Source organism: Vigna radiata, chromosome 4, assembly GCF_000741045.1.
Source record: "Vigna radiata var. radiata cultivar VC1973A chromosome 4, Vradiata_ver6, whole genome shotgun sequence".
NCBI classification, from domain to species: domain Eukaryota; kingdom Viridiplantae; phylum Streptophyta; class Magnoliopsida; order Fabales; family Fabaceae; genus Vigna; species Vigna radiata.
The window spans coordinates 16,440,423-16,467,361 of NC_028354.1; the positions used below are offsets into that span (position 1 = coordinate 16,440,423).

The following is a 26,939-nucleotide window of genomic DNA, read 5'->3' on the forward strand; positions in this document are numbered from 1 at the left end:
ATATTTAAAATCAAAATTTAAGTATGTTACCAAATTAACATACATATGAACTTTTATTTACAAAAATACTATCGCATATTTACGCATATTTATTAAGTCTGCTGTTGTGAAAGCAAACTTAAATTGGAAGACTTAAAAATCTATTTTATACTAATATTATATATATATATATATATAAATTTATTATTATTATTATTAATTTTCTAATTTATTAATTGTGAAAACAAATATGTATAAAATTATTATTATTATTAATTTCCAAATTTAAAAAATTAAAGTATTAATCTTGTAACATTGAGATGAATCTAAATAATATCTAGACATTCATGTTTAATTCTCCTGTATTCATCATTTTCAATAGGCTGCTTGTATAGCCATTTTCATTAACACATTAAATAACCTTGACTGTAATAGTACCATGGAATTGTTTATTGAGCTAGACCTATCAATGATCTCAGAAAGTACATAAAGAATCCAAATCTTGATGGTCACAAATGTAAGGAAATTTTGAATTCAAGGACTGATAATGAGATTATCTCAGCTTAAAAAACAGACTGTAATGTTGTCTTGATAAACTTCAATTAGGGACGACTAATAGAGGGATAAGGTAATTGATTTCTACTTGGAAAATCCTAAATTAAAACACACTTATAGAACCTATGTTCATAAAGAATAAAAACTCATACAGATACTATTCACAAAGCATGATATTTCAGACCCTATTATTATTATAACATTTATTATTTATAACTTTTATTTAGAAACACCATATATGTAAATGCCATCATCTAAAAAAAAAATGCATACCTTTGTTTGTTAGTTGTATGCTATATATACACATAGGGTGTGGATTATTAATCGGATACCAACCCCTACCAAACAATGTTGTTTATATTTTCCCATATTTTTCGATATTGCAAGTTGGTTTTAACATAATCTATTTTGGTTGGCGACAAGACAACTTTTTAGGTCGTGAAAAAGACTAATTGATAACATATATTATGTCACACACCACCATGGCAGTGACCACAAGCTTTTATGAGTTGTCAAATATTAATTATTTTGAATACGAAAGGAAGCTTTAAATAACAACATATAAATTAATAACTTCCATTAAACGTTCTACACTTTGGTCGCTTTCAATGATCTCTCACTTCAACTACAACACTCTACCAACGAAGTTATGTACTACACACAGGTCAAATCCACCTCATTACATCTTTAAAATTTATAAATAATAATTGTTTGAGAACATTTTTTTGACAACATTTTTACATAATTTATGTGTCATTATATGATTGGTACATGATAATGTTCATGATTAATATTATTAATTGTAGAGTAATTTTTGACCAATTAGAAAATAACACGTAAATAATATTAAAATATTGTCAGAAAAATGTTGTCAAATTTATTTACTTCTTTTGTTGGTTAATAAACCATTTCAAATAATTTGAAAAATTAATCACAGATTAATTTTGTAAAACAAGCTAATTTAACTGTAGGATATTCTAAACTTACTGCCAACTTTGTTTTAATTAAAAGTGAAGGCACCTGGAGGAATATATGGAATCACTGTAAAAATCAGTCTTTCAATATACAAAGAATACGAAAATAATATAGGATAATAATTTTTTGAATAATTGAAACTTATTTAATTTGGATTGTTAACGGTCTACTGTAAAACTCAATATTTATGATGGATTAACATATAATTTACCATAAATGTTTGAATTTGATGTTAAATTCTTAACAATTCGACCTAAAACTTTAGGTCTTATTCACTTGAGTGGATTTGAGAGAGAGTAATTGAGAGGATTTGATGATAAATTTTTTTGTTATTTATTTGAATAGATTTGGAGATAAGTGAAAGTAGATTTGGAAGTAAAATTTTTTAATCTGTCATATAAATTAAATCCTACATTAATTCTCACAAATTTTACTTCAAAATGTACTCTCACTTACCTTCAAATCTATTCAAATAAACAACAAAAAAAATTATCTTCAAATCTTCTCAATTACTCTCCCCTAAATCCATTCAAGCATGGCCTTAGGTTTCAGGTTTTTTATTTTGTGATTTTTTTTTTTTTATTTCTTCCCTTTTTCCTTCATGTTTCTTTCTTTAGCTCAGCAATGATGATAAGATGGTGTTGTTGCATAAATGTTTGTGAATGTTGTAAAGGTCATTTTCATGGTCTGAATCAGTAATTGTGAGTGTTTTGTGATGATGGGTGTTTTTTTTTCTATTATATTGGAGTTTTGTAAGTTTAAATACGTCATTAATGATGTGAGTATTAATTATATCGTGATTGTTTTTAGATCTTAATTATGAACATATATAAACATCTTTTTATAGTTTTGTGTTTTAATTTGCTTAGAATGTAAATTGTTTTTGGGCTTAAAGTGGAATTCCGCGGAGTAGCCATGTTCTTAAATACTATAAAGCATGTTATAAAGTGAGAATGAACAGTCATTGAAAGTAACACTATCCAGTCCTTATCCTATTTTGATCTGAACGCGAACTTACAGGAATTACATAACTTAATAAAAACTAAAAGGCATAAAGTTATGAAATATATAAAATGTTGCACTTTCAGTTGTAATAAACAAAGTAAAATTATACATGCATATGGGGACCATTTCTTTTCCAAAACAATTGTTTACATATTATTAATTAATAGAATTATATTTTTATTTTTTAAAGTTTTTTATTTGAAAAGTATAAAATTTTATATTTTTAATGATAATTTACTTTTATAATATATTTATTATATTTTATTGAAAAATGAATAATGGTTATTTAATGCGTTGGTCGATCGTAGGGGTTAAGCATAAGCAGAGAGTGGGACACGTTAGAAGGCTCATCGTCGATGGAATGAGCTTTTAGAATATAATTTAATAAGAAATTAGGTACAGAAAGTGATGTTTCACTGAAAAAGACTTTATTTACTCTCTAAATAATACCATATCACAGATATATGCTCTCAATTATCAACAACTTTTTAAAAACTTTATCTTTCAAACTAACAAAATATAACTTATTACTTAGAAAGAATTTGCTTTTCGAAGTCTTATTCTAAAAGTTCTAGAGAAAGCTTGTTCTGAGAAATCTTCGGAATATATTATCTAACAGTCAGTTTTAATGAGGGTATAGTAGTCATTTTGTAAGTTGAGAGCTGGGAAAAGAAATTATGGGGTGCAGAAAGTTAGGGTAGTATACCCAATTCTTGCTCATAAAGTCCGTACTCATGCAATTGTTCCAAAGACCCTGGCCCATACGTAAGAGAAGAGAAATGTACATTAAATACATGATAGACATGCAATCCCCAACAGTAAAACATGCATTTAGTGCGACATCCTAAACACAACTAACTCCAAGAATAAGGTTTTTCATTTGCGCCGAACTGTAATTGGACTTCTAACGTTGTGTTTTCCATTCGTCCAAAGCAATTCCCCAAAATTATAATTTCCCCTCTTAGTTCCACTTGTAGACTGTACAACAACCCTGAATGTCTTCTTTTCACCAATTTTCGTGAAAGTCAGGGAATTGGGTACAACAACTATGGTGTATCCATGTAATTGAGCTTTTGCAAAATATGTGCTTGGTGGCCCAACATTGGTGATGGTGCGAGTAACAGTTACGGCTTTTAACCCCAGATTTGGCAATGTGATTGAAGGGTAGTTCAAGTCTGTTATGCTGTGACTGCCTGAACAAATGAATCTTTTGTTGAAATTGAGTGCCGAAATGAGTTCTTGGTCGTATCCGGAAGCACATAGGAAGTTCAAGTAATCGACGAGGCTTAGATCATAAACAAGTCCGGGATCTATTGCAGAGTTTGGTTGCACATGTCCTGAACCATAAGCAAAAGGGTTTGCCAATTTTTTATCAAACGCATCCCTTATTGTTCTGTTGGTGTTATCTCTTGTGCTTGCTGCAAGGACATTTTTCAGGTAAGTTAGGCATTTCCAAAAGAAAATGGTATATGCATATTTTAGAATGTCTCGTTGACAAGTTTTGAATACACACTTAACCAAAAGTGCGTAACACGTTGGTATAATAGGACAAAGTTTGTACACAGAAAGAGAATACCTGTTGTCATAATTGCTGACTTAATAGCAGCTGGACTCCAATCAGGATGAAGTGTTTTGATTAGTCCAGCAATGCCAGCAACATGAGGGCAAGACATGGAAGTTCCTTGCATTACATTGAATGGAAACCCTCTACGTGTGTCTGAAGGCAAGTTAGAAGCACTTGCAAATAGTGAATACGAAGCAAGTATGTTCACACCAGGAGCAGTTACATCGGGCTAAATCAACATGATTTTAAACAAAAACATGTCTTATCAAACAGTCAAGAGTGTTACAAGAAGTGTACAGTAGACATAGTTGATACTAAATATTTCAATGCTAGTGTGCACCTTGAGTATTGATGGCTGAATCTTATTGGGTCCCCTTGATGAGAATGAAGCCATAACTGGAGCTGGCTTTCTTCCTAGCAATGTTCTTGCTGAAGACACCCTTATTGTCGTATTCGAGTTTATCGTGTCGTCCCTGAAATATAAACATATATGATTAACGTTAGTATAGCCATTATAAAAAAATGTTAAGGTTACTAGAAAGGTATGAGAAATTATTAGGTAGTTCGAAATGACTATTTTCAATTCACAAAAAGGAATCATAACACTTTATTATATGCATGCTATGCGAAGATTAGTGGTCATGATGAGGGCATCTGATAGATTGTGAAAGGATATATATCAGTACGTGGCACTTATGAGAAAACCAGGCTTTGTTACTAGATGGTCTGGAGGGTAGGTGACAGTGGACAAAACATGAGGCTCGGCTAGAAGTGTGTTCCCATTTTGCTTTTGATTGCCCAAAATCATTCCACTGGCTCCTGCAGATAGAGCTTCATTACCCTCAGCAACTGATTTTATTTTTCCCTCTCGAATGCATGACACTATTTTGCCATTTACTTTTCTAGGATCCAGTGTCCCAGCCTTACAAAGTTGACTGCAACAAAATACACATGAAAATAAATTAAAAGCCATTCAATTCACAAGGTTTGAAATAGATATGCTTTTGAGATGACTTGTACTCACGCGTCTCGATTTGTGACATTGGGAAATTTAGCATCAGTAGCGAGGATCAGAGAAAAAGACTGGTTAGGTGGTATGTTTACAAAAAGACTGGCTCCCTGGTAGTATAATATAAAGTTAATTATGCCCATCAATATAATAACACTAATTAGTCATGTCGTTGAAATCATCGGTTAACAATAATAACGATAATTACCGTAATTTGCTGATTGTTTCCAAAAGTTAAGGTACTGCTGAAGTCCCTATCTAGTGTGCTAGCTGCAATTGTGAATAGCCAAGGAGCCACGTTGATAACAGTTCCAGGTGTTGGTCCATCGTTCCCTGCAGACGCAACCACGAGAATATTTTTCACAAGTGCATGGAATGCTCCAATGGAAACCTCATCGGTGAATATTTCTTCAGCACTGAGACTGGTTCGGCCTCCAACAGAGACAGAGATAATGTCAACACCATCACTTATGGCTTGGTCAATAGCAGCTAAGACATCAGCACCAAAACAACTAGCTGCATCAGTGAGAGACCAACACGCTTTGTAGGCTGCAACTCGAGCTCTTGGGGAGCCACCCTTTGCTGTGCCATTGCCATTGCCAAATACACTCGCACCTCCCACAAAATTCCCTCCTGCTGTTGATAGAGTATGCGTGCCATGCCCCACAAAGTCACGGGCTGTTTGTTGTGATCGGGGAAGTTGACCGTTGAATGCTTCGTAAGCTTTGTTGAAGAACCTTGCTCCAATTAGTTTCCTGAATTATATAACATGTAACGAAGTTTTAATTTGGATCAACCAAATGTATTATGAATTACGAGGGTTGTTCCTACCCAAATACATAAAAGACGCATGAAATGAAACAATGACTTATGTTTGAATATACCAGCAGCAATGTTCAAATAATATTATAAAATTATTAACAGAACTGGAAACCTTAAATTATTGAACAGGAAAGATTAAAAGAAAGGAAGATGACCTGTTACATGGAACTTTGTTTGAACCTCGGATTTGACAGACATTGCCCCCACGCCATTTTGCAGGGACAGGACCCAAGCCCCTGTCTGTAAAACTCTTGGACTCAGGCCAGACACCTGCGCAAGAGGTGAAGTTAGAATAGTATTAGAAGAATATAGACATCTCACTATAGATAGCAAATATAAAATCAGAAATTGATTTCTTGTTTTAGATGTTAACATATACTGTTCTTTCCTCAAATCAAATTTAAAGTCTCTTATTGTATTGCCAACTAACCCACTGAACTAGAAGTTAAAATTTTGTATGTGGCTTATATGAAATAGGTTAAATTTTATACCTAAGTTAATACGGTTTTAACATAAAATTGTTTAATATAAGAGTATCAAGTTGGAGTATTTGTATATAGGGATAAGAAAAATAATCCTATTCTTGCTGATAAAACATGATATGGATAATTCGTACTCATTAATATTTATTATTATTCATGAAAGTGAGTTTATAAACGAACCGGATATATATTATTCATGAGACTGATCCATTGCCATTCCTGTTGTATACAATAATTGGTTGAATCCACACGGATGGAAATTAACAACACTATATATATTTTATATATAATTGGTGACTAAATAAATGAATAACAAGATCTAATAAAATCGGTAACAATTGATTGCGCATGAAATCTTTTCTTGGAATTGAGACCTTTAGATTTCCAAATTCATGGAAATTCTCCTTCTTGCAATTTACAAATGTGGAACAACACACCATGTGTGAACTGTTGGAAAAACAAAATAGGAAAACGTTTCACATACACTTTCAATAAAATATAATAATTGAAGGAATAAACGCTCCCACCTTTCCTGTTTGGATTTTTTGAACCCCAAAAAGCATCTTGCCAACTCAGAAGTCTGAACTTGTCGGTGAGGTGGTAAACTAATTAACTTAAAAACTGGAAAGCCCTTAATGATCTATAATTAACATGCCATGACAACATCAACCAACTATACATCCTCAGTAAAATAACTAAATTATATAGCAAACTGTAGGATAAATTGATATCTCTGGTTATGATCATAATATTGATGCTGTTTCAAAATATTTAAAAGATAGCCATTTGATTCTAATTATTGAGTAATCCCATTTTGTGTTTAACATATAACTATCATTCTCTTTAACATTTGAAGTGTAAGAACTGTGCTGTGAAAATTTAATGTGATATTACTGAAATTGCTGGAGCAAAATAGATTATGGCAATGTCATGAAGTTACCTGTGTCGATGTTACCGATGATTGTATTCTCACCAAATCTCCCTCTTTGCCATGCTGAGTTGATACCATTTCTTTGCAGTCCAAGAAATTCCCACGAACGGGTTGTGTGCAGTTTATGCTCTTTGCTCAAAAACACAGAGACTACGTTTGGGTTTTCTAGATCAGTGAAAACACTGTGTGTCAACTAATCTGAAAATAAATAATAGAAATAACGAAAGATTAATGGAACACACTACTGATTTTCTCACTTGTAATATATGCTGCTTCTTTCTCTTCAAGTGCAGCTGCAAAGCCATTGATGTGTTTGTTATACGAGTAAATAATTGCTTCTTTGGCCTTTTCATGGCTGTGAATGATTCACATACACAACACAGTTAATCCATAAACCAGTTTCTACTAAACCATACTATACTGAATTTAATGGCTTCATCAATTTATATACCTTCCCAAGATCGAACCCAGTAAATCATAATGGGAATGTGTGGCTGTTTCAAGGTCAAGAGATGAAGGGTTTGGACCATGAGAATGTGCTCCCAAGTACACAATGTAGCACTGCAAACAGCAGATCACAAACTAACAATTGACGCAGTGCAACAAAAATAAAGTAATCCATCATTCGTATCATCCAAAGTCCATTGTTACATCCTATATATTAAATCACCACCTTATTTTCAAAGCAGAAACTGATAAAAATACTGAAACAGAGTGACAAATTAATAATTAACTGGTTTGGAGCTACCTTTTTACTGGCATGGACAGCATTCAACAACAAAGTGAAAATAACGAAAGATGAAAGAAGAAGATGAAGGTAAAAAATGGAGCCACTCATTCTTTTCATTGTCTTTGGAAAGTGCTTAGCACATGGCTTCCGTGTTCTTCCCTCTCCTTATATAACCACACAGACATCAGCAAAGGCAAATTTTATATGCAGTGGTTAAAGACCATTGTAGATTCACTGAAAATAAGTTTTTTTTATTATTTATTTATTTTTATTTATAGATTCTTGTTTTTAATCTTTAACCTAAATTTGATCAGTCAAAAATTGTGAAAATTTTCTTCATTAAAACTTTTAGTCTTTATACAATATAGTGTTAATGGCATAATAATGTAAAAAGATATAGATTTAAATAAGTTTTTAATAATAAATTTATTTTTTTCATCATAATAATGGACATATTTTCTATAAGAGGGTGATATATTTTTTCACTATAAGTTGAATGCTAAGAATAACGTGTGTTATCATAAATTGAGAGTTGCTAACATTGAAATGAATCACAAAATCGTGAAATGCAATTTACTTTAAAATTATATTTATTGTTAATTTAAATATGTTTCATTTTAAAAAATAAAGTATAAACAATAAATCTGAGAAAAATATGTGCATCAGATTGAAATCCATGTACAATGATGTACTAGAGTGTTTGTTTTCATAAAATCATTGGAAAAGTAGCAGTGATTGAGGGTTTAATTATTTAGATTTGAAAAGTGTATTAATGGCACATGTGATGATAAGTGAAGTGCTATATTGAGTGAGACATTGTACAATAAGGAAGAAGTTATGGAAAACCTGATTCATCATTTTGGCTGGGAATGATTCATCATTTTGATTGAAGTACTTGAAGGCAATTGTTGTGGGTCAACAATCCAAAATGTGATCCTAAACTCAAACGCATACAAACTACAAGTTAGCAACTTATTTAAGCTTAAACTAAGTAACTATGAATTCTGAACTCTTCATATGTATACTAAAAAGGGTGTTGGTACAATGACACTTACAAGTGTCAATTACACTCAAATGACACTTTTTTTTTTTCTTTCAAAACTATTTCTTTTTAAATATTTAAAATGGTGAGACTCAGTCATCTCAATATCAACAATAGATTGTTGTCTCAAAGAATAATTTTTGTACTAAAAATCATAATATGTTTAATTCATGTAATAGTTAAGTTTAATTAAGGTGTAAGTATATAATATGTTTAGATATTTTTAATTCTTATTATTTTTTATTGATTAAGTACTATTTTTTTAATTGAATAACATGGTTGTTATTTTGTCTTGATATTCTAATTATTTGTATTCACATATTATTGTTATCTCTTTGAAAGTTTATTCAACATGCAAATAATAATTTAAAATGTCAGATTATTATCTTTCAAGATATTTGTGTTTGTTAATTTAAGGGTTAAATATGTTTTTAGTCCCTATACTTTGAGGCGATTTTGGTTTTAGTCCCTCTTTCAAACTAAGGTACAATTTAGTCCTTCAACTTTATAAAACTCTGGTTTTAGTTCTTTTTACCAAATTTTTTTAATTTTATTTGCTGTTTCAAGCACGTTTCACTATAGCATTTGGATTGTTTATACTGTTTGACATATTTTTGCTTCAATGTTAACTGAGAAACGCGTTTGAAACAACAAATAAAGTTTAAAAAAATTGGTAAAAAGGACTAAAACTAGAGTTTTCTAAAGTTGAAGGACTAAATTGTACCTTAATTTGAAAGAGAAACTAAAACCAAAATCACTCCAAAGTATAGGACTAAAAACATATTTAACCCTTAATTTAATTGTGTATATTTACTGATTTAGACTAGGAATTTTTTATGGAAAAATGGCTTACTCCAATACTAAATCATAGAAGTGGATTTCCATGAAAACAGATCAAGACAAACGCGGCAGGTATACTTGTTATAAATTTATAATTTTTTCACATGTCCATTAATCAAGTGTACTTGTACGGCTACGCGTGAAAGAGGAAGAACAGAAGTACAAAAGTAAACAAAGCAGAGAAATTCTCACTCTGCTTTTTCATCTTTGTTTCTGTCTCTTTTTTTCTTCTCATCTCTGTCTTCATCAACCAAACTAATAATAACTCCACCTTATCTTCACATGCATATTCAATTCATTGACAATATCACGTTTTTCTTTTCCACGGTAATGCATAATAATTTATTTACCAGAAAACATGCCATGCATATTTTATTCAAGGCCATGGTGTGAATACAGATATTTATACCATAATGTTTATGACATGTGAAACAACTCTGTGAGCTCCAATTTCTATGATCACCACCATATCCTCTTATTCTTGATTCAAGGACATTGTTACACTTACATCATGGAATGCACGTTTGAAAGGGAAAAGTTCACGCTGGTTCTGTTCATCTGTGTCTTTCTAACACTCTTGGGGCCTCAAGCTGCTGCTCAAGACAGTGAAGCAAATGCTTTGTTGAAGTGGAAACACAGCTTTGACAACCACAGCCAAGCTCTGTTATCAACATGGAGAGGTAATAATCCATGCACATGGGAAGGAATTCAGTGTGACAAATCCAAGTCTGTATCCACCATAGATCTCCCTAGTTATGGACTTAAAGGTACACTCCACACTCTTAGCTTCTCCATTTTGCCTAACCTTCTCAGCCTCAATATCTACCAAAACTCCTTTCATGGGACCATTCCTCCACAGATTGGTAACTTAACCAAAGTAAATGTTTTAAATTTTTCTTTAAATTCCTTCGACGGTTCCATCCCTCAAGAAATGTGGACACTGGGGAGTTTACATAGCCTTGATCTTTCCTTGTGTCACCTGAGTGGAGAGCTTCCGAATTCCATGGCAAACTTGTCCAATCTGTCATTTCTAGATTTAAGTGGCAACAATTTTTCTAGCACCATTCCTCCTGGGATTGGAAAGTTGAATAAGTTGCAGTATCTGGGTATGGGAGATTGTAACCTTTTTGGTTCCATTCCTCAAGAAATTGGAATGTTGACAAACCTTGAACTTATTGATTTGTCAAGAAACTCTCTTTCGGGTACCATCCCTGAAACAATAGGTAACATGAGCAGTTTAAATCGACTCTACCTTTCTAATAACTCCCTAATATCTGGGAAAATCCCATCCTCCATGTGGAGCATGTCTAACTTGACCTTGCTCTTCCTTGAAGCCAATAATCTTTCTGGAACAATCCCAGCTTCCATAGAAAATCTGGCCAATTTAGAGAAACTTGGACTTGATACGAATCAATTTTCCGGACCCATTCCTTCCACCATTGGAAACTTGACAAAGCTCACCATGCTGTATTTAGGCTTTAATAATCTTTCTGGATCAATTCCTCCCTCTATAGGTAATTTGATCAATTTGGGTGCCCTTAGTCTCCAAGCAAACAAACTCTCTGGACCAATTCCTGATACAGTTGGAAATTTGAAAAAGCTCACCGTTTTGGAATTGTCCAGTAACAAACTTAATGGCAGCATTCCACTAGGCTTGAATGACATTACCAACTGGCTATCCTTGTTACTAGATGAGAATGATTTCACGGGCCATTTACCTCCTCAAATTTGCTCTGCTGGTTCACTACAGTTCTTCAATGTTTTTGGCAACCGTTTCACGGGTCCAGTGCCTAGAAGCTTAAAGAATTGCTCTAGTATTGCTAGACTCAGGGTGGAAGGAAACCAATTGGAAGGAGATATAGCACAAGATTTTGGTGTATATCCAAACTTGGTGTATATTGATTTGAGTGACAATAAATTTCATGGTCACATTTCACCAAACTGGGGAAAGTGCCACAATCTTTATACCTTAAAGATATCCAACAATAATATTTCCGGGGGTATACCAATAGAACTTGCCGAGGCAAGCAAGCTAGGTGTGCTTCACCTTTCTTCTAATCACTTGAGTGGAAAGCTTCCAAAGGAATTAGGGAATTTGAAATCGTTATTTCAACTCAAGATTAGCAATAACCATCTTTCTGGAAACATTCCAACAGAAATTGGATTACTGCAAAATCTTGAAGATTTGGATCTGGGAGATAACGAGTTGAGTGGCCCAATACCAATAGAAGTTGTGAAATTGCACAAGTTACGGAATTTGAATTTGAGCAAAAACAATATTGGTGGAAGCATTCCTTCTCAGTTTAGCCAATATTTAGTATCTCTTGATCTTAGTGCCAATTTGTTGATTGGAACAATACCAACAAATATTGGAGAGTTGCAAAGGTTGTTCATGTTGAATCTCTCACACAATAGTCTTTCTGGTACCATTCCTTCCACTTTTAGCAGAGCATTGAGTATCGTCAACATATCGGACAATCAATTAGAAGGGCCAATTCCAAATATTCCACCTTTTCTTGATGCTCCAATTGAATCATTGAAAAACAATAAAGGCTTATGTGGTAATGTCAGGGTATTGGATCTTTGTCCAACCAATCATAGTCGAAAGAGCAACAAAGTGATCCTAGTGACATTCCTTAGTGTAGGAGCGGTAATACTTGTTCTATGTGGGGTGGCACTTTCAATGTACATTTTTTGTCGTGGTAAAAGAAAGGGAAAAAGTCATTCTAATTCTGAAGAAGCGCCAAGGAAGGCACTCTTTTCCGTATGGAGCTACGATGGAAAAATCATGTTTGAAAATATCATTGAAGCTACAGAGAATTTTGATGACAAATATCTCATTGGAGCAGGAAGTCAAGGATATGTTTACAAGGTGGTGTTACCTTCGGGTTTGGTTGTTGCTGTGAAGAAACTTCACTCAGCGATAGATGAGGAAATGTCAGAATTCAATTCAAAGGCTTTTGCAAGTGAGATTAAAGCATTGACAGAAATCAAACATCGGAACATTATAAAGTTGCATGGATTTTGCTCACATTCACAGGTCTCATTCTTGGTCTATGAGTTCATGGAAGGGGGTAGCTTGGATCAGTTGCTGAACAAAGATACAGAAGCAACTGCATTTGATTGGGAAAAGAGGGTGAATGTTGTTAAAGGCTTGGCCAATGCTTTATCTTATTTGCATCATGATTGCTCACCTCCAATTGTTCATCGAGACATATCAAGTAAAAATGTTCTTTTGGATCTTGAGTACGAAGCTCATGTTTCTGACTTCGGGACTGCTAAGTTTTTGAAGCCTAGTTCAGGAAGTTGGACTGGATTCGCAGGAACCTTTGGGTATGCTGCTCCAGGTTAGACCCTTTTCTCTCATATTTACAACTTAAAACAGTCACATAATTTTTCATTTACATCACTCTATTACCTTGAAAATCCAGACAGATATTGGTTCTCCCCTTGCAAATGGTGAAAGAAGTTATCAGCAAATACCACGATCTATTTAGATAATGCTAGCTACTACACCTGATGGCATTTAACCCACATTGCTTTATGCTTAGCATTACTCTAAAATATCTTTTTGTTTATTATCTATTTGCAGAGTTGGCCCAGACAATGCAAGTGAATGAGAAATGTGATGTTTACAGCTTTGGAGTACTTGCTTTGGAAATCATTATGGGAAAACATCCAAGAGATCTCCTTTCTCAGTTTGTGTCACCATCTATGACACAAATTTTTAAGGATTTGCTATTGGTTGATGTTTTAGATCAACGGCCTCCTCAACCTAAAAATCCAATTGATGGGGAGGTGATCTTAATCGTAAGGTTAGCACTTGCTTGCTTGAGTCAAAATCCACGTTCTCGCCCAACCATGGAACAAGTATCCAAGGCATTTGGAACAGGAAAATCACCTTCGGCTGACCTATTTCCTAGGATCACTTTGGGACAACTCTGCTGAATCATCGGAATACTAAAGTATTTTGTTTCCTTTTTATTCTCGTTTATCCCATCCTTTTTCCTTTCCTACATGTTCTAAACTAGGTGCTTTGTTCATTGTATACACAAAGTACAATATTTGAAATGCTGATCTGTTCAAGTAAATTAATGTTTAACCCACCCAAGATCTCATATCTTATATATGTATTGTAATTTTAACGGATCATCGATAAACGTAATCATGTAAACTTTTTTGTTTGAAATGTTTTATCTTCAACATGATGGAGGTATTAGAGATCCTAATTGATTAGTGATGAATCTCAAAAAATTTATATAATTAAGACTGATTTAGATGAAACCCAATGTTAATATTAGAAAGTTAATACGGACTTTAGATTAAACTCACAATTGTAACGCTATTCAAGCATCTCCATTTCAACCACATTTGAGAAGAAAGTTGGCATGTGAGACGGACTTGCCTGCACCTCCATTATTAATGTTCTTATTATACATAAACATACAATACATCATAACAGATAGAGAAAAAACAAAAAACGTAGACATTATCCCAGAAAAAAAACAAACACAACCATTACCATAACATGAGATGAGATCCTAGCCGGAGTCAAACTTACATCTGATTATCCACGAATCCACGCAAATACTATGATAAGCAAGGATCTCAACTCAACCAACTCCATTGAAGAGTTTATCATCTGCGCTTTACTGTAATAGGACTCCTTACTATATGTTTTCCATCTGTCCATCGCAATTCTCCAAATTGATAAGTTCTCCGCTTAGTTACACTGCTTGCCTGCACAGTCACCTTGAATGTCTTCTTTTCACCAATTTTATTGAAAGTCAAGGAATTTGGCACAACGGTAATGTTATATCCAGGTAATTGAGCAGTTGCAGCGTATGTGCTTGATATTCCAACATTTGTTACTGTGCGAGTAACGGTTACGGGTTTTAAGCCTAGACTTGGCAATGTGATTGAAGGGTAGTTCAAATCTGTCACACTGTGAGTGCCTGAACAAATGAAAGTTGTTTTGAAATTGAGAGAAGAAATGAGTTGTTGGTCGTATCCAGAAGCGCATAAGAAGTTCAAGTAATCAGTGAGGCCTAGATCGTAAACAAGGCCAGGATCTATGGCAAGGTCGGGTTTAACATGTCCTGAACCATAAGCAAAAGGAGTTGCCAATGTTTTAGCAAATGCATCCTGTATTGGCCTGTTTGTGTTGTCAAGTGTGGTTGCTGCAAATATATACTTAATCATGTTACAATTCGTTCAATTTAGTAGAAAAACAAAATAGGCATGCATGCATTATCTTGAACCTATTAAACCTACTGTTCAGTAACATACATCAAAACTATTATATTGTATCACACAAACCAAGTTAATCCAACTTTATTTTAACTAACAACACCTTTTAATAACTTTTTGATAACAGGATATCTGTCACCGTTTTATTGGTGTTTTTGAATTTATTTTTCAAAAAATATTTGAAACTATTACGAGTCTGCAAAGCAAATTCACAAAGTTCTCAATCACAAAATTAGACTATTAAAAACACAAGTAAAGTCATCCAAACACATCTTACCAATAGCATACATATATATGTATAATATAAAGCTCCTTGCACAGCTATTTATATATAAATCATGAAATTAGAGATTGACACCTGTGGTCATGATTGCTGATTTTATAGCGGCAGGACTCCAACTAGGATGACGTGTTTTGAGAAGTCCAGCGATGCCAGCAACATGAGGGCAAGACATAGAAGTACCTTGCATTACGTTGAATTTAAACCCACGACGATTGTCTGTTGGCAAGTTTGATGCACTTGCGAATTCTGAGAAGGCAGAAAGTATGTTCACACCAGGTGCAGTCACATCAGGCTGAAACCAAAACAAAACAAGAGTTCAATAAAAAAACACACAAATACACACGTACATATATATAGAGAGAGAAATATACAGATGAAATATATACTAATTATAAGTCATATGGATGAATTGCACCTTCAGTATTGATGGCTGAATCTTATTGGGTCCTCTAGATGAGAATGAAGCCATAATTGGAGCTGGCTTTCTTCCAAATAACGTCCTTGCTGGGGTCATTCTTATGGTAGTATCTGATTTTATAGTGTCCCTGCAAAAATGCATGTGTGCATATGTATGAAAAATGGAGCAATTGTTTTGTAGGACATCGTTTGAAAATTGTTAAATAATAATTTTGAAGGTTATATAATTACGTTGCAGTTAAGTAAAAATCAGGTTGTGCTCCTGCATGGTCATCATTTGTGCCCACAGTGGAGAGAACATGAGGCTCGCCAAAAGTTGTTTTCCCATTTCGCTTTTGATTGCGCAAAATCATTCCCTGTGCGCCTGAAGAAAGAGCTTCATTACCCTCAGCAACTGATTTTATCTTTCCACCTCGAATACAACGCACTATTTTTCCCTTTACTTTTTCAGGATCAAGTGTTCCACGCTTACACAGTTCACTGCACAGTATATACATACATGTCAACAACAAGAACAATGTAAGAAAACATTAATATTCTGATAAAAAAGGTTGTTTGAAGCAAATTAAGCTTGTGAGACTTTGCACTTACGCGTCTCGAAATGTTGCATTGGGAAGCTTAGCATCAGTGGAAAGGATCAAAGAAAAGTCCTGGTTCGGTGGCAAGTTTACAAAAAGACTCGCTCCCTGCAAATATTTAATACAAACTTATAACAAGTATATATGCGACACTAATCTATCGTTATGATGCCAGAAATTAGAAAAAAAGAGTGAAAATGAAAGCAGAAAACGATTACGTCATAATCTTTTATATATATGAATAGGTTAGAATAACATGTAGACATTTTAATTAGAGATCGAGGATGTTACCTCGATTACTTCATTGTCGTTAATGATTAAATTACTGCTGAAATATCTGTCTATGGTGCTAGCAGCAATGGTGAACACCCAAGGGGCCACATTCACCACAGAACCAGGAGTTGGTCCATCGTTCCCTGCAGAAGCAACTAAAAGTATGTTTCTTGAAATAGCATGAAAGGCTCCAATCGAGACTTCGTCAGTGAATATTCCTTCGGGACTGGCGACGTAACTACCACCAGCTGAAAGATTGATGACGTCGACGCCGTCGTCGATGGCTTGGTCGATAGCAGCCAATACGTCGGCGCCGTAACAACCGGCTGGGTCTGTCAGAGACCAACACACTTTGTACGCCGCAACTCGTGCTCTCGGGGACCCACCCTTTGCGGTGCCATTACCCACCGCAAATACGCTTGCGCCTCCCACGAAATTGCCTCCAGCGGTTGATAGAGTGTGGGTACCATGCCCCATGAAGTCACGCGCTGTTTGCATTGAGGGAACAAGTTCGCCATTGTAGACCTCAAAAGCTTTATTGAAGAATCTTGCTCCTATCAGCTTTCTGTTCATATCATTAACATGGCTTTAAATATGATATCTATGTATAAATTGAATAATGCAGGAAACTAGGGACAAAATAAAAATAGAAAGAAAGGGTAAAAAGAGAAGAGGAACCTGTTGCATGGATTTGTCTTGGATCGTGGAAGTTTGTTAATTTGACAAACATTACCACCACGCCATTTGGAGGGAACAGGACCATATCCTTCATCACCGAAGCTCTCTGACTCTGGCCAAACACCTATCCAACGCCAATTTCTGGTTTAAAGAATGAACATAAATTATCATGCACATAACAAACAATTTAGTTTACCTGTGTCGATGTTTGCAATTATTGTATTTTCACCAAAGCTTCCCTCTTGCCATGCAGAGTTCTTACCATTTATGTGTAGTCCAAGAAACTCCCATGAGCGGGTAGTGTGCAGTTTATGTTTTTTGCTCAAGAACACTGACACCACGTTAGGGTTTTCTGCCTCATTCCAAACACTTTGTCATAAACTAATTTCAAACAAAACAAAATGAAAATGAATAGGTAATGAATGGAAGCTAGCATGCTCACTGCCAATATCTGCTGCTTCTTCCTCTTCCAGCATTGCTGCAAACCCATTTATGTGTCTGTTGTATGAGTAAAGAACTGCTTCTTTTGCTTTCTCCTCACTGTCAAACCATTAAATCACCTATATTATATATTCTTCTCTCACAAAAAGAAAACATTAAATTATTACATTTGATGTATTCACCCTACTATTATCTGTTGATTTCTTTATATAACAACAGTTTTTATGACTGTTTGTTTGTGTACTATGCATTCTTTAGTCAATTTCGAATAAAATACGTTTGAGTTATTATATTTTAACATTTAAATTTTTCTGTTATACTCAACTTACACCTTCATAAATTATTATTTTATCATAATATTTAATTTATATTTATTTTTATTATGTTAATATAATATTTTATTATAAAAACTCACTGTCAACCGGATGTAGAAACAAAATGCAGTGTCAAACAACACTTTTTAAACTAATATTCTATGGATAGAGAGACACCTAACATGATAAAAACGAAATTAGTCAGAACGAATAACTAGTGAATAAACACCATCTACTAAATATGAGACTTTAATTGTAACAATATATAATTGGATCTTTGAAAATTGAATGTATAATAGGACAACAATTAATGAAAACAAAATTACACAGCAAACAACAATTTGATACCTTCCCAAGATTGAAGCTAGTAAATCATAATGAGAATACGTAGCAATTTGGAGGTCAACAGAAGTAGGGTTGGAACCATGAGAGTGAGTTCCCAAGTATACAATGTAACACTGCAAACAAAATCAAACATTTCTGAAATATAACCAATGATCAATGATGGAAACTCAGCAATATCACAACCAAATCATCATCATATCATCATTTTATGCTACAATTTTAGTGTAAGATGAATTAGCAATAAGCAAAAGCAGTTTGCTTGCCTTTTTGCTGCCATGAACAGCTTCAAGAAAGAAAGTGAAAATAAGAAACGAGGAAACTATAATAAGACGGAGAAGAAAAACGGAGCTGCCCATTCTTTTCAACAGATCTTTTGGAAATGCTTGTGATGAATATCAGCTAGGAAATGCAAATTTATAGGACATCTTTGTTATCAAAAAAGGGTAAGAAAGAAAAGAAAAGAAAGAATATATAGGAAATATGATTATTCAAGTAGAAGAAAAAAAAATGAAAAGTGGATTGATAATATATTATATGTTTAAAAATAAACTTGTAAAATAAAATTTTGAAAATAATTCAGTGTAAAAACAATTTTTAAAATATAAATAATTTTTTTACAAAAATAAGTTTAAAAAATGTTTAAATAAAAATAAATATTGTTACAAAATTTAACAAGTAAAAATATAGTTTATTTATTATTTTTATAATTTATATTTTAATTGTTTCTTTTAAAAATAAAAATTATAAAAAATATATTGAATATATAATGATTATAGTTTGTCCATAAAGAATCAATTATATACTTTCCTACAAATGTTGGAGAGAAAGTTGATTCCATCCTGCTTTATGCCTTTCTTCTATAATTTTAGGGTTTATATTCATTTCCATCCGTATAAGCAAACAGAAAACCGCCTTTTTTTTCTTTTTTGTCTTTGGGAAATGTGTATGTCATAGCTTTTGCTTTTCACTAATCTTTGTATAACTTTTCTATATACAGTTAAATTTAAGTTTAAAATTTATGAAATATTCCGTTAAAATGTGTTAATACAACATACATTGCTGTTAACTTTAAGACCACGTGTTTCAAATAAGATTATGAATTATAAAATAAAATTTACTTTTCTCATAAAAGTGTAAAAGAAAAAATTGTCAAAGTGTAAGTCTTACAAAAATTTATATTAAAAGATTTATAAGAAATTCTAAGAAAAATAATGACAATATAAAGTCTAAAAAAAGTAAAAGAAAAGGGGTATAACTTTTAAGAAGATAACTTTGATACTAACATATCGATCTTTTATTTTTAATTATATAATCTCTTTTATAAGTAACCATTAGATGTAAATCTAGTGGCTAAGATCACCTTCCTTAAAAGAACTAGTCATCATTACACCAAGAAACACTTTATAATAGCTTATATGCCTAAAGTCGGAAATTAAATATTTCATTTTAATAATAAAAGTAATAAACCTTTTGAACTGAAAAATCTTCATTTACATAACACATACAATTTTTTTAATTTAATATGTTAGAAGAAAAATTCATTTATCTTATTATAAGAGATACATGTATTACAATCGTTTTCTTTCTTCTTTCTTGTAAAGGAATGTCAGTAAAATACATTTTACTTCTTGGGTGATGCTAATGTGCATTATCATTGCTCTCTTATTTTAAAATATATAATTTAAACTATTTAACATAAAATAGTTAAAAAAAATCATTAAGTGAAATATCTATCTTCAATGAAACGGAAGTGTTCGAGATCCTTATTAATTAGGTTATATATATATATATATATATATATATATATATATATATATATATATATATATATATATATATATATATATATAAAATATTGATTTAGAACTGGATTAGTCTTCATTGGGATGAAACTCAAATTCTAAGATTAATTCTTCAAGAGTGGTCTAGTTTGAGAAGAACGTTGGCATGATGCGAACTTGCCTGCATTTCCATTATTAATGTTCTTATTATACATAAAACACACAATACATCATAACAGATAGAGAAAAAACCAAACACGTCCCAGAAAAAAAACAACGCAACCATTACCATAACACGAGATGAGATCCTAGCTGGAGTGAAACTTATTATCCACGCGTCCACGCAATTACTATGATAAGAAAGGATCTAAACTCAACGAACTACATTGAAGAGTTTTTCATCTGCGCTTTACTGTAATAGGACTCCTTACTATATGCTTTCCATCTGTCCATCGCAATTCTCCAAATTGATAAGTTCTCCGCTTAGTTACACTGCTTGCCTGCACAGTCACCTTGAACGTCTTCTTTTCACCAATTTTATTGAAGTTCAAGGAATTTGGCACAACGGCAATGTTATATCCAGGTAATTGGGCCGTTGCAGTGTATGTGCTTGGTGTTCCAACATTTGTTAAAGTGCGAGTAATGGTTACGGATTTTAAGCCTAGATTTGGCAATGTGATTGAAGGGTAGTTCAAATCTGTTACACTGTGAGTGCCTGAACAAATGAAAGTTCGGTTGAAGTTGAGAGCAGAAATGAGCTGTTGGTCGTATCCAGAAGCACATAAGAAGTTCAAGTAATCAGTGAGGCCTAGATCGTAAACGAGGCCGGGATCTATGGCAAGGTCAGGTTGAACATGTCCTGAACCATAAGCAAAGGGAGTTGCCAGTGTTTTAGCAAACGCATCCTGTATTGGCCTGTTTGTGTTGTCTCGTGTGGTTGCTGCAAAGGTATATATATACTTAACCATGTTAAAATTTGGTAGAAAACCAAAACTTAAGAAATTATGAAATTAGAGATTGACACCTGTGGTCATGATTGCTGATTTTATAGCAGCAGGACTCCAACTAGGATAACGTGTTTTGAGAAGTCCAGCGATGCCAGCAACATGAGGGCAAGACATAGAAGTTCCTTGCAGTACATTGAATTTAAACCCACGACGATTGTCTGTTAGCAAGGTTGATGCACTTGCGAATTCTGAGTAGGCAGCAAGTATGTTCACACCAGGTGCAGTCACATCGGGCTGAAACCAAAATAAAACAAGGGTTTCATAACAAACACGAACAAATATGATATACAGAGAGAGAGAGAGAGAGAGAGAGAGAGATACATAGTTGATTATAACAAATGAATCAAATATGTACTGATTAACTAATGTGGACGTGCTGCACCTTGAGTATTGATGGTTGAATCTTATTGGGTCCTCGAGATGAGAATGAAGCCATAACTGGAGCTGGCTTTCTTCCAAATAACGTCCTTGCTGTAGACATTCTTATGGTAGCACCTGATTCTATAGGGTCCCTGCAAAAATGTACGTGTGCATGAATAAAAAATGGAGCAAATGTTTTGTAGGATGTCATTTGAAAACTGCTAAACAATTTTGAAGTGCATGAAGGATATATAGTTACGTTGCAGTTAAGAAAAAATCAGACTGTGCTCCTGCATGGTCATCATTTGTGCCCACAGTTGAGAGAACATGAGGCTCGCCAAAAGTTGTTTTTCCATTTTGCTTTTGATTGCCCAAAATCATTCCCTGTGCGCCTGAAGAAAGAGCTTCATTACCCTCAGCAACTGATTTTATCTTTCCATCTCGAATACAACGCACTATTTTGCCCTTTACTTTTGCAGGATCAAGTGTTCCACGTCTACACAGTTGACTGCACCAATATATACACACATGTCAACAACAAGAACAATGTAAGAAACATTAATATTCTAATAAAAAAGGTTGTTTGAAGCAAATTAAGACTGTGAGATTTTGTACTTACGCGTCTCGAAATGTTGCATTAGGAAGTTTAGCATCAGTGGAAAGGATCAGAGAAAAGGCCTGGTTCGGTGGCAAGTTTACAAAAAGACTCGCTCCCTGCAAGTTTATAATAAAAACTAACGTTATGATGCCAGAAATTTATAAAAAAAATAAAAATAAAAGAAGTTAAAATGAAAACGTAACGAATGCAATTTTCAATTGATTGTACTTGAAAACATTAGAAAAAAAAAAGTTGCGATTGAATGTCGATTTAGATCCATAATCTATTTGAGTCGGTTTTAGAGCAAAGTGAATCGAAGTTTATTCTGATAAACTAATTTCAGTCTGAGTTGATTTCCAATTTAGGATATATTTTCCTCAATTTAGATGAGATAATTCATTTTTAACCCACCCTAATCCAGTTAGAAAAAGAACTTTGGAGAACTGAATATTTGAGGGACCCTCGTTTTCCTTCAAATTTTCAATATATCTCTGCTAGATTTCCAATTAGAACGACGTCATGGTTGGGATTATCTTGGACAACCCATGTGAAGTTCTTGTTGTACTGATCGTAACTTGAACCAATAATATTTCACCTCTAGGAAAATGAAAAGTTATATTCATATAACATTAATACTATATGTGATTCTATATTTTAGTTTTATCCATGGCTTCCATATGTTTTAATCACTTGTAGAATTCAAAAGAGATAATTGTGAACTAAATAATGAAAATATATTTAATTAGAACAAGTTCTATACCAATGAACAACTTAATATAAATTGCACTCATTGGTCGTTATGTAAATTAAAAAATACTACTTCTAAAATAGTAAAATAAAATGATGAGCATCATCCTTTCTTATAAATTTCTGTGGTTAAATTTATCCTTGTCAGCTCTTTACAGCAACACCAATTGTATGAGCACATGTATCCATCAGTCTTAGATACAAAACAGTCCTATGTATACCAATCACATCAGGAGACTTTAATAATGTCACTTTGTCATTTGATTTACTTTGTAAATCACTAACCAAGTTGTCTTTTTCAATACTACTCATTTTAATTTAACAAAATTATGAGATTAATATTGTAGTTTCGCCTTTGAAATATTGGTATAGACCAGTAACAAAATTTACAGCGATGGATAAAATATTAAACGAAAATATTTGTCGGTGACCACGGCTATGTAAATTTTGCAGTGCATATATATTGAAGACTTTCTCATAGATTCTTTAGTCTTATGAAGTGGCCACGTGATGAAGAAAGTTTTTCCATACGTGGAGCCCATTAATTTTGTTCTTTCCTTTTCTTTCCTACATATATATATCAAATAAAAGAAAAGAATACTTTTACTTCAAAAATCTTACTTACACAAAATAGTTGATGTTATTAGAATTATCACTTTCTTGATAGATTTATATATATATTTTTTCATGGATAGGTTAGAATAACAATTAGTCGTAGACGTTTTAATTAGATATGATGGTACCTCGATTTGTTGATTGTTGTTAATGGTTAAATTGCTGCTGAAATCTCTGTCTATGGTGCTAGCAGCGATGGTGAAGACCCAAGGAGCCACATTGACCACAGAGCCAGGTGTTGGTCCATTATTTCCGGCAGAGGCAACTACCACTATATTTCTGGAAATGGCATGGAAGGCTCCGATGGAAACTTCGTCGGTGAATATTCCTTCGGGGGTCACCACGTAACTGCCACCAACTGAAAGATTGATGATATCAACGCCGTCATCGATGGCTTGGTCGATAGCAGCCAACACGTCGGCGCCGTAACAACCGGCAGGGTCCGTCAGAGACCAACACACTTTGTAAGCTGCAACTCGTGCTCTAGGGGAGCCACCCTTTGCGGTGCCGTTGCCCACCGCAAATACGCTTGCGCCTCGGACGAAATTGCCCCCAGCGGTTGATAGAGTGTGGGTCCCGTGCCCCATGAAATCACGCGCTGTTTGCAGCGATGGAACAAGTTCGCCATTGTAAGCCTGGAAAGCTTTGTTGAAGAATCTTGCTCCTATCAGCTTTCTGTTCATACACACGACCATATTATTAACAATATTTAAGGAAAAGACAGATAATTTTGAATATGATATCTATGTATAAATTGAATAATGTAAGAAACTAGGGACAAAGTATAAAGATAGTTGATAAAGAAAAAGAGAAAGAGAAAGGTGGTGGACTTGTAAAGTAGTTAGAGACACGAAATCAAACATTAAAAAACAAATGAACGATGAATTATGTCTTCCAAGGATAGAAACAGTTTGTAAAAGGTCCCACGAAATTATAATTTCTTATTTTGTCTCCAATTATTGTCATTTCTTTTTGAAGTTAGTCCTTACTATTTCAGAATTTGTAAATTATATATTGAAGAAAAAGAAAAGGTAAAAGAGAAGAAGAACCTGTTGCATAGATTTGCCTTAGAGCGTGGAAGTTTGTTAATCTGACAAACATTACCCCCACGCCATTTGGAGGGAACAGGACCATATCCTTTATCACTGAAGCTCTCCGACTCTGGCCAAACACCTATCAACGCGAAATTCAGGACTAAAGAATGCACATAAATTCCCATGCACATAATAGATAACTAAGCTTACCAGTGTCGATGTTTGCAATTATTGTATTTTCACCAAAGCTTCCCTTCTGCCATGCAGAGTTCTTACCATTTCGTTGTAGTCCAAGAAATTCCCATGAGCGAGTAGTATGCAGTTCATGTTTTTTGCTCAAGAACACAGACACCACGTTAGGGTTTTCTGCCTCATTCCAAACACTTTGTCACTAACTAATTTCAAACAAAACAAAATGAAAAAGAATAATTAATGAATGGAAGCTATAGCATAGCATGCTCACTGCCAATATCTGCTGCTTCTTCCTCTTCCAGCATTGCTGCAAACCCATTTATGTGTCTGTTGTATGAGTAAATTACTGCTTCTTTCGCTTTCTCCTCACTGTCAAACCATTAACTACATATGTGATGTATTCACCTTACCATATGTTAATTTCTTTATCTCACACATTTAAGAACCTATTATGGTTGTTAGCTTGTCTTTTATGCATTCTAATCAAATAAGTTTAATTTCAACACAATTAAGTTAATATACCTACTTAGTTTACATGCTTGAACTGTAAAAGACTAAGGACATACTTTGTTTTTTATCAGCAGGAGGACGTACTGAGTAAAAGTTAGAATAAATTATTTATAGTCAATCTCCAAAAAGATTCTTTCCGATGACTTTTGTCGCCTAGTTATATTACTAGAGTAAATATTCATTAATTTTATCAATCATTGTTATTCATAAGCTATTTTAATGGTTTTTCGATTATTCATATAATCATTATTTTGGTACAGATATATATTCATTTTTTAATGGGGTTGTTTTTCTTTCTAACAATGTATTGTTATCCTTAAACATAAGCATAATCATATTTTAAAAGTTATTTTTAATAACTTTTTTACAATGAATTATATGTTACTATTTCATTTATATGTTTAAATTTATTTTTAAAAAAAAATATTTAAAATAAATTAATCATAAACCACAACACGTTATTAAAAAATTATAAAAAAATTGATAAAAAAACTTTTTCCTAATGGATTTAGATAGTTTAATTTGTTTATTAATGGGACAAAGACAGTACTCTCTCTCTCTCTCTCTCTATATATATATATATATATATATGATATCTAATCTATATATATGGTCTATATATTGTTAATCATTTTTTATTCAAATTTCTCTGTGAATATACAAAGTTATATTAACAAGAAAAGCATTCACAATTAAAAAAAAAGATATAATTTTATTTCATAAACTTATATTTTTTTATGTAAAATTATTAAATTAAAATTAGTTTTAGAGACATTAATTTTATTTCAACTTATATAGAGACAGGTAACATGATAAAAAAAAGAAATTAGTGGAAGGAAAAGCTATTGAATAAACATAATATGAGAATAACAATATATGAAAGTTGAAAGTATAATAGGAGAATAATTGATGAAAAACAAAATTACAGAAGAAAGCATAATTTGATACCTTCGGAGGGTTGAAGCTAGTAAATGATAATGAGAAAGAGTAGCAGTTTGGAGGTCAACAGAAGTAGGGTTGGAACCATGAGAGTGTGCTCCCAAGTATACAATGTAACTCTGCAAACAAAATCAAACATTTCTGAAATATAAGCAAAGATCAATGATATCACAAAGAAATCATCATCATCATCATCATTTTAGTGTCAGATGAATTAGCAATAAGCAAAAAGCAGTTTGCTTGCCTTTTTGGTGCCATAAACAGTTTGGAGGAAGAAAGTGAAAAGAAGAAGGGAGGTAAGTATAAGGCGGAGGAGAAAAATGGAGCTGCCCATGTTTTGCTGTGATGCCTACCAGCTATGAAATGCATATTTATAGGACATCTTTGTTTTCTAGCCCTTAAATCTTCTCTTTTGATCTTTGGGAAATGTGCATCAGATGGCTTTTGCTTTTAAAACATATTAAGGAGACAACTGAACTTTTTCTTTTCTTCATCAATCTCTAACTTTTTTTTAGCTCATTTATTCTTTTTATAATAGATTATAAAAGTAGCAATATATTTCATTTTAAGTTTAATACCATTCAATTAAATTTAAATTTATCATTTAATATATAAGAATTATAAAATTTACTAGGATTTATTT

General features: G+C 33.1%; 4 protein-coding genes across 4 annotated transcripts; 1 reads left to right on the forward strand and 3 right to left on the reverse strand.

Moving 5' to 3' along the window:
• Nucleotides 1–3,197: 3,197 nt before the first annotated feature.
• Nucleotides 3,198–8,205, reverse strand: LOC106758788 (subtilisin-like protease Glyma18g48580). Its single transcript, XM_014641775.2, has 11 exons — nt 8,071–8,205; nt 7,774–7,883; nt 7,580–7,677; nt 7,332–7,487; nt 6,065–6,179; nt 5,296–5,842; nt 5,103–5,197; nt 4,765–5,013; nt 4,419–4,551; nt 4,091–4,307; nt 3,198–3,932 (listed from the first exon to the last, which is right to left on the reverse strand). The coding sequence occupies exons 1-11, from the start codon at nt 8,167–8,169 to the stop codon at nt 3,391–3,393; spliced, it is 2,361 nt and encodes a 786-aa protein (XP_014497261.2). The 5' UTR covers nt 8,170–8,205; the 3' UTR covers nt 3,198–3,390.
• A 2,099-nt stretch (nt 8,206–10,304) lies between these two features.
• LOC106758960 (MDIS1-interacting receptor like kinase 2) lies at nt 10,305–14,059 on the forward strand. Its single transcript, XM_014641973.2, has 2 exons — nt 10,305–13,281; nt 13,527–14,059. The coding sequence occupies exons 1-2, from the start codon at nt 10,446–10,448 to the stop codon at nt 13,880–13,882; spliced, it is 3,192 nt and encodes a 1,063-aa protein (XP_014497459.1). The 5' UTR covers nt 10,305–10,445; the 3' UTR covers nt 13,883–14,059.
• Nucleotides 14,060–14,155: 96 nt separating this feature from the next.
• Nucleotides 14,156–18,959, reverse strand: LOC106758726 (subtilisin-like protease Glyma18g48580). The gene is made up of 11 exons (XM_014641696.2): nt 18,777–18,959; nt 18,517–18,626; nt 17,856–17,953; nt 17,610–17,765; nt 17,414–17,537; nt 16,754–17,300; nt 16,476–16,570; nt 16,116–16,364; nt 15,883–16,012; nt 15,543–15,759; nt 14,156–15,114 (listed from the first exon to the last, which is right to left on the reverse strand). Exons 1-11 carry the CDS (start codon nt 18,867–18,869, stop codon nt 14,573–14,575), a joined length of 2,361 nt encoding a protein of 786 aa, XP_014497182.1. The 5' UTR covers nt 18,870–18,959; the 3' UTR covers nt 14,156–14,572.
• A 1,480-nt stretch (nt 18,960–20,439) lies between these two features.
• LOC106758052 (subtilisin-like protease Glyma18g48580) lies at nt 20,440–26,706 on the reverse strand. Its single transcript, XM_014640957.2, has 11 exons — nt 26,541–26,706; nt 26,306–26,415; nt 25,119–25,216; nt 24,866–25,021; nt 24,671–24,794; nt 23,750–24,296; nt 22,281–22,375; nt 21,921–22,169; nt 21,684–21,813; nt 21,319–21,535; nt 20,440–21,234 (listed from the first exon to the last, which is right to left on the reverse strand). The coding sequence occupies exons 1-11, from the start codon at nt 26,628–26,630 to the stop codon at nt 20,693–20,695; spliced, it is 2,358 nt and encodes a 785-aa protein (XP_014496443.1). The 5' UTR covers nt 26,631–26,706; the 3' UTR covers nt 20,440–20,692.
• Nucleotides 26,707–26,939: the final 233 nt, after the last annotated feature.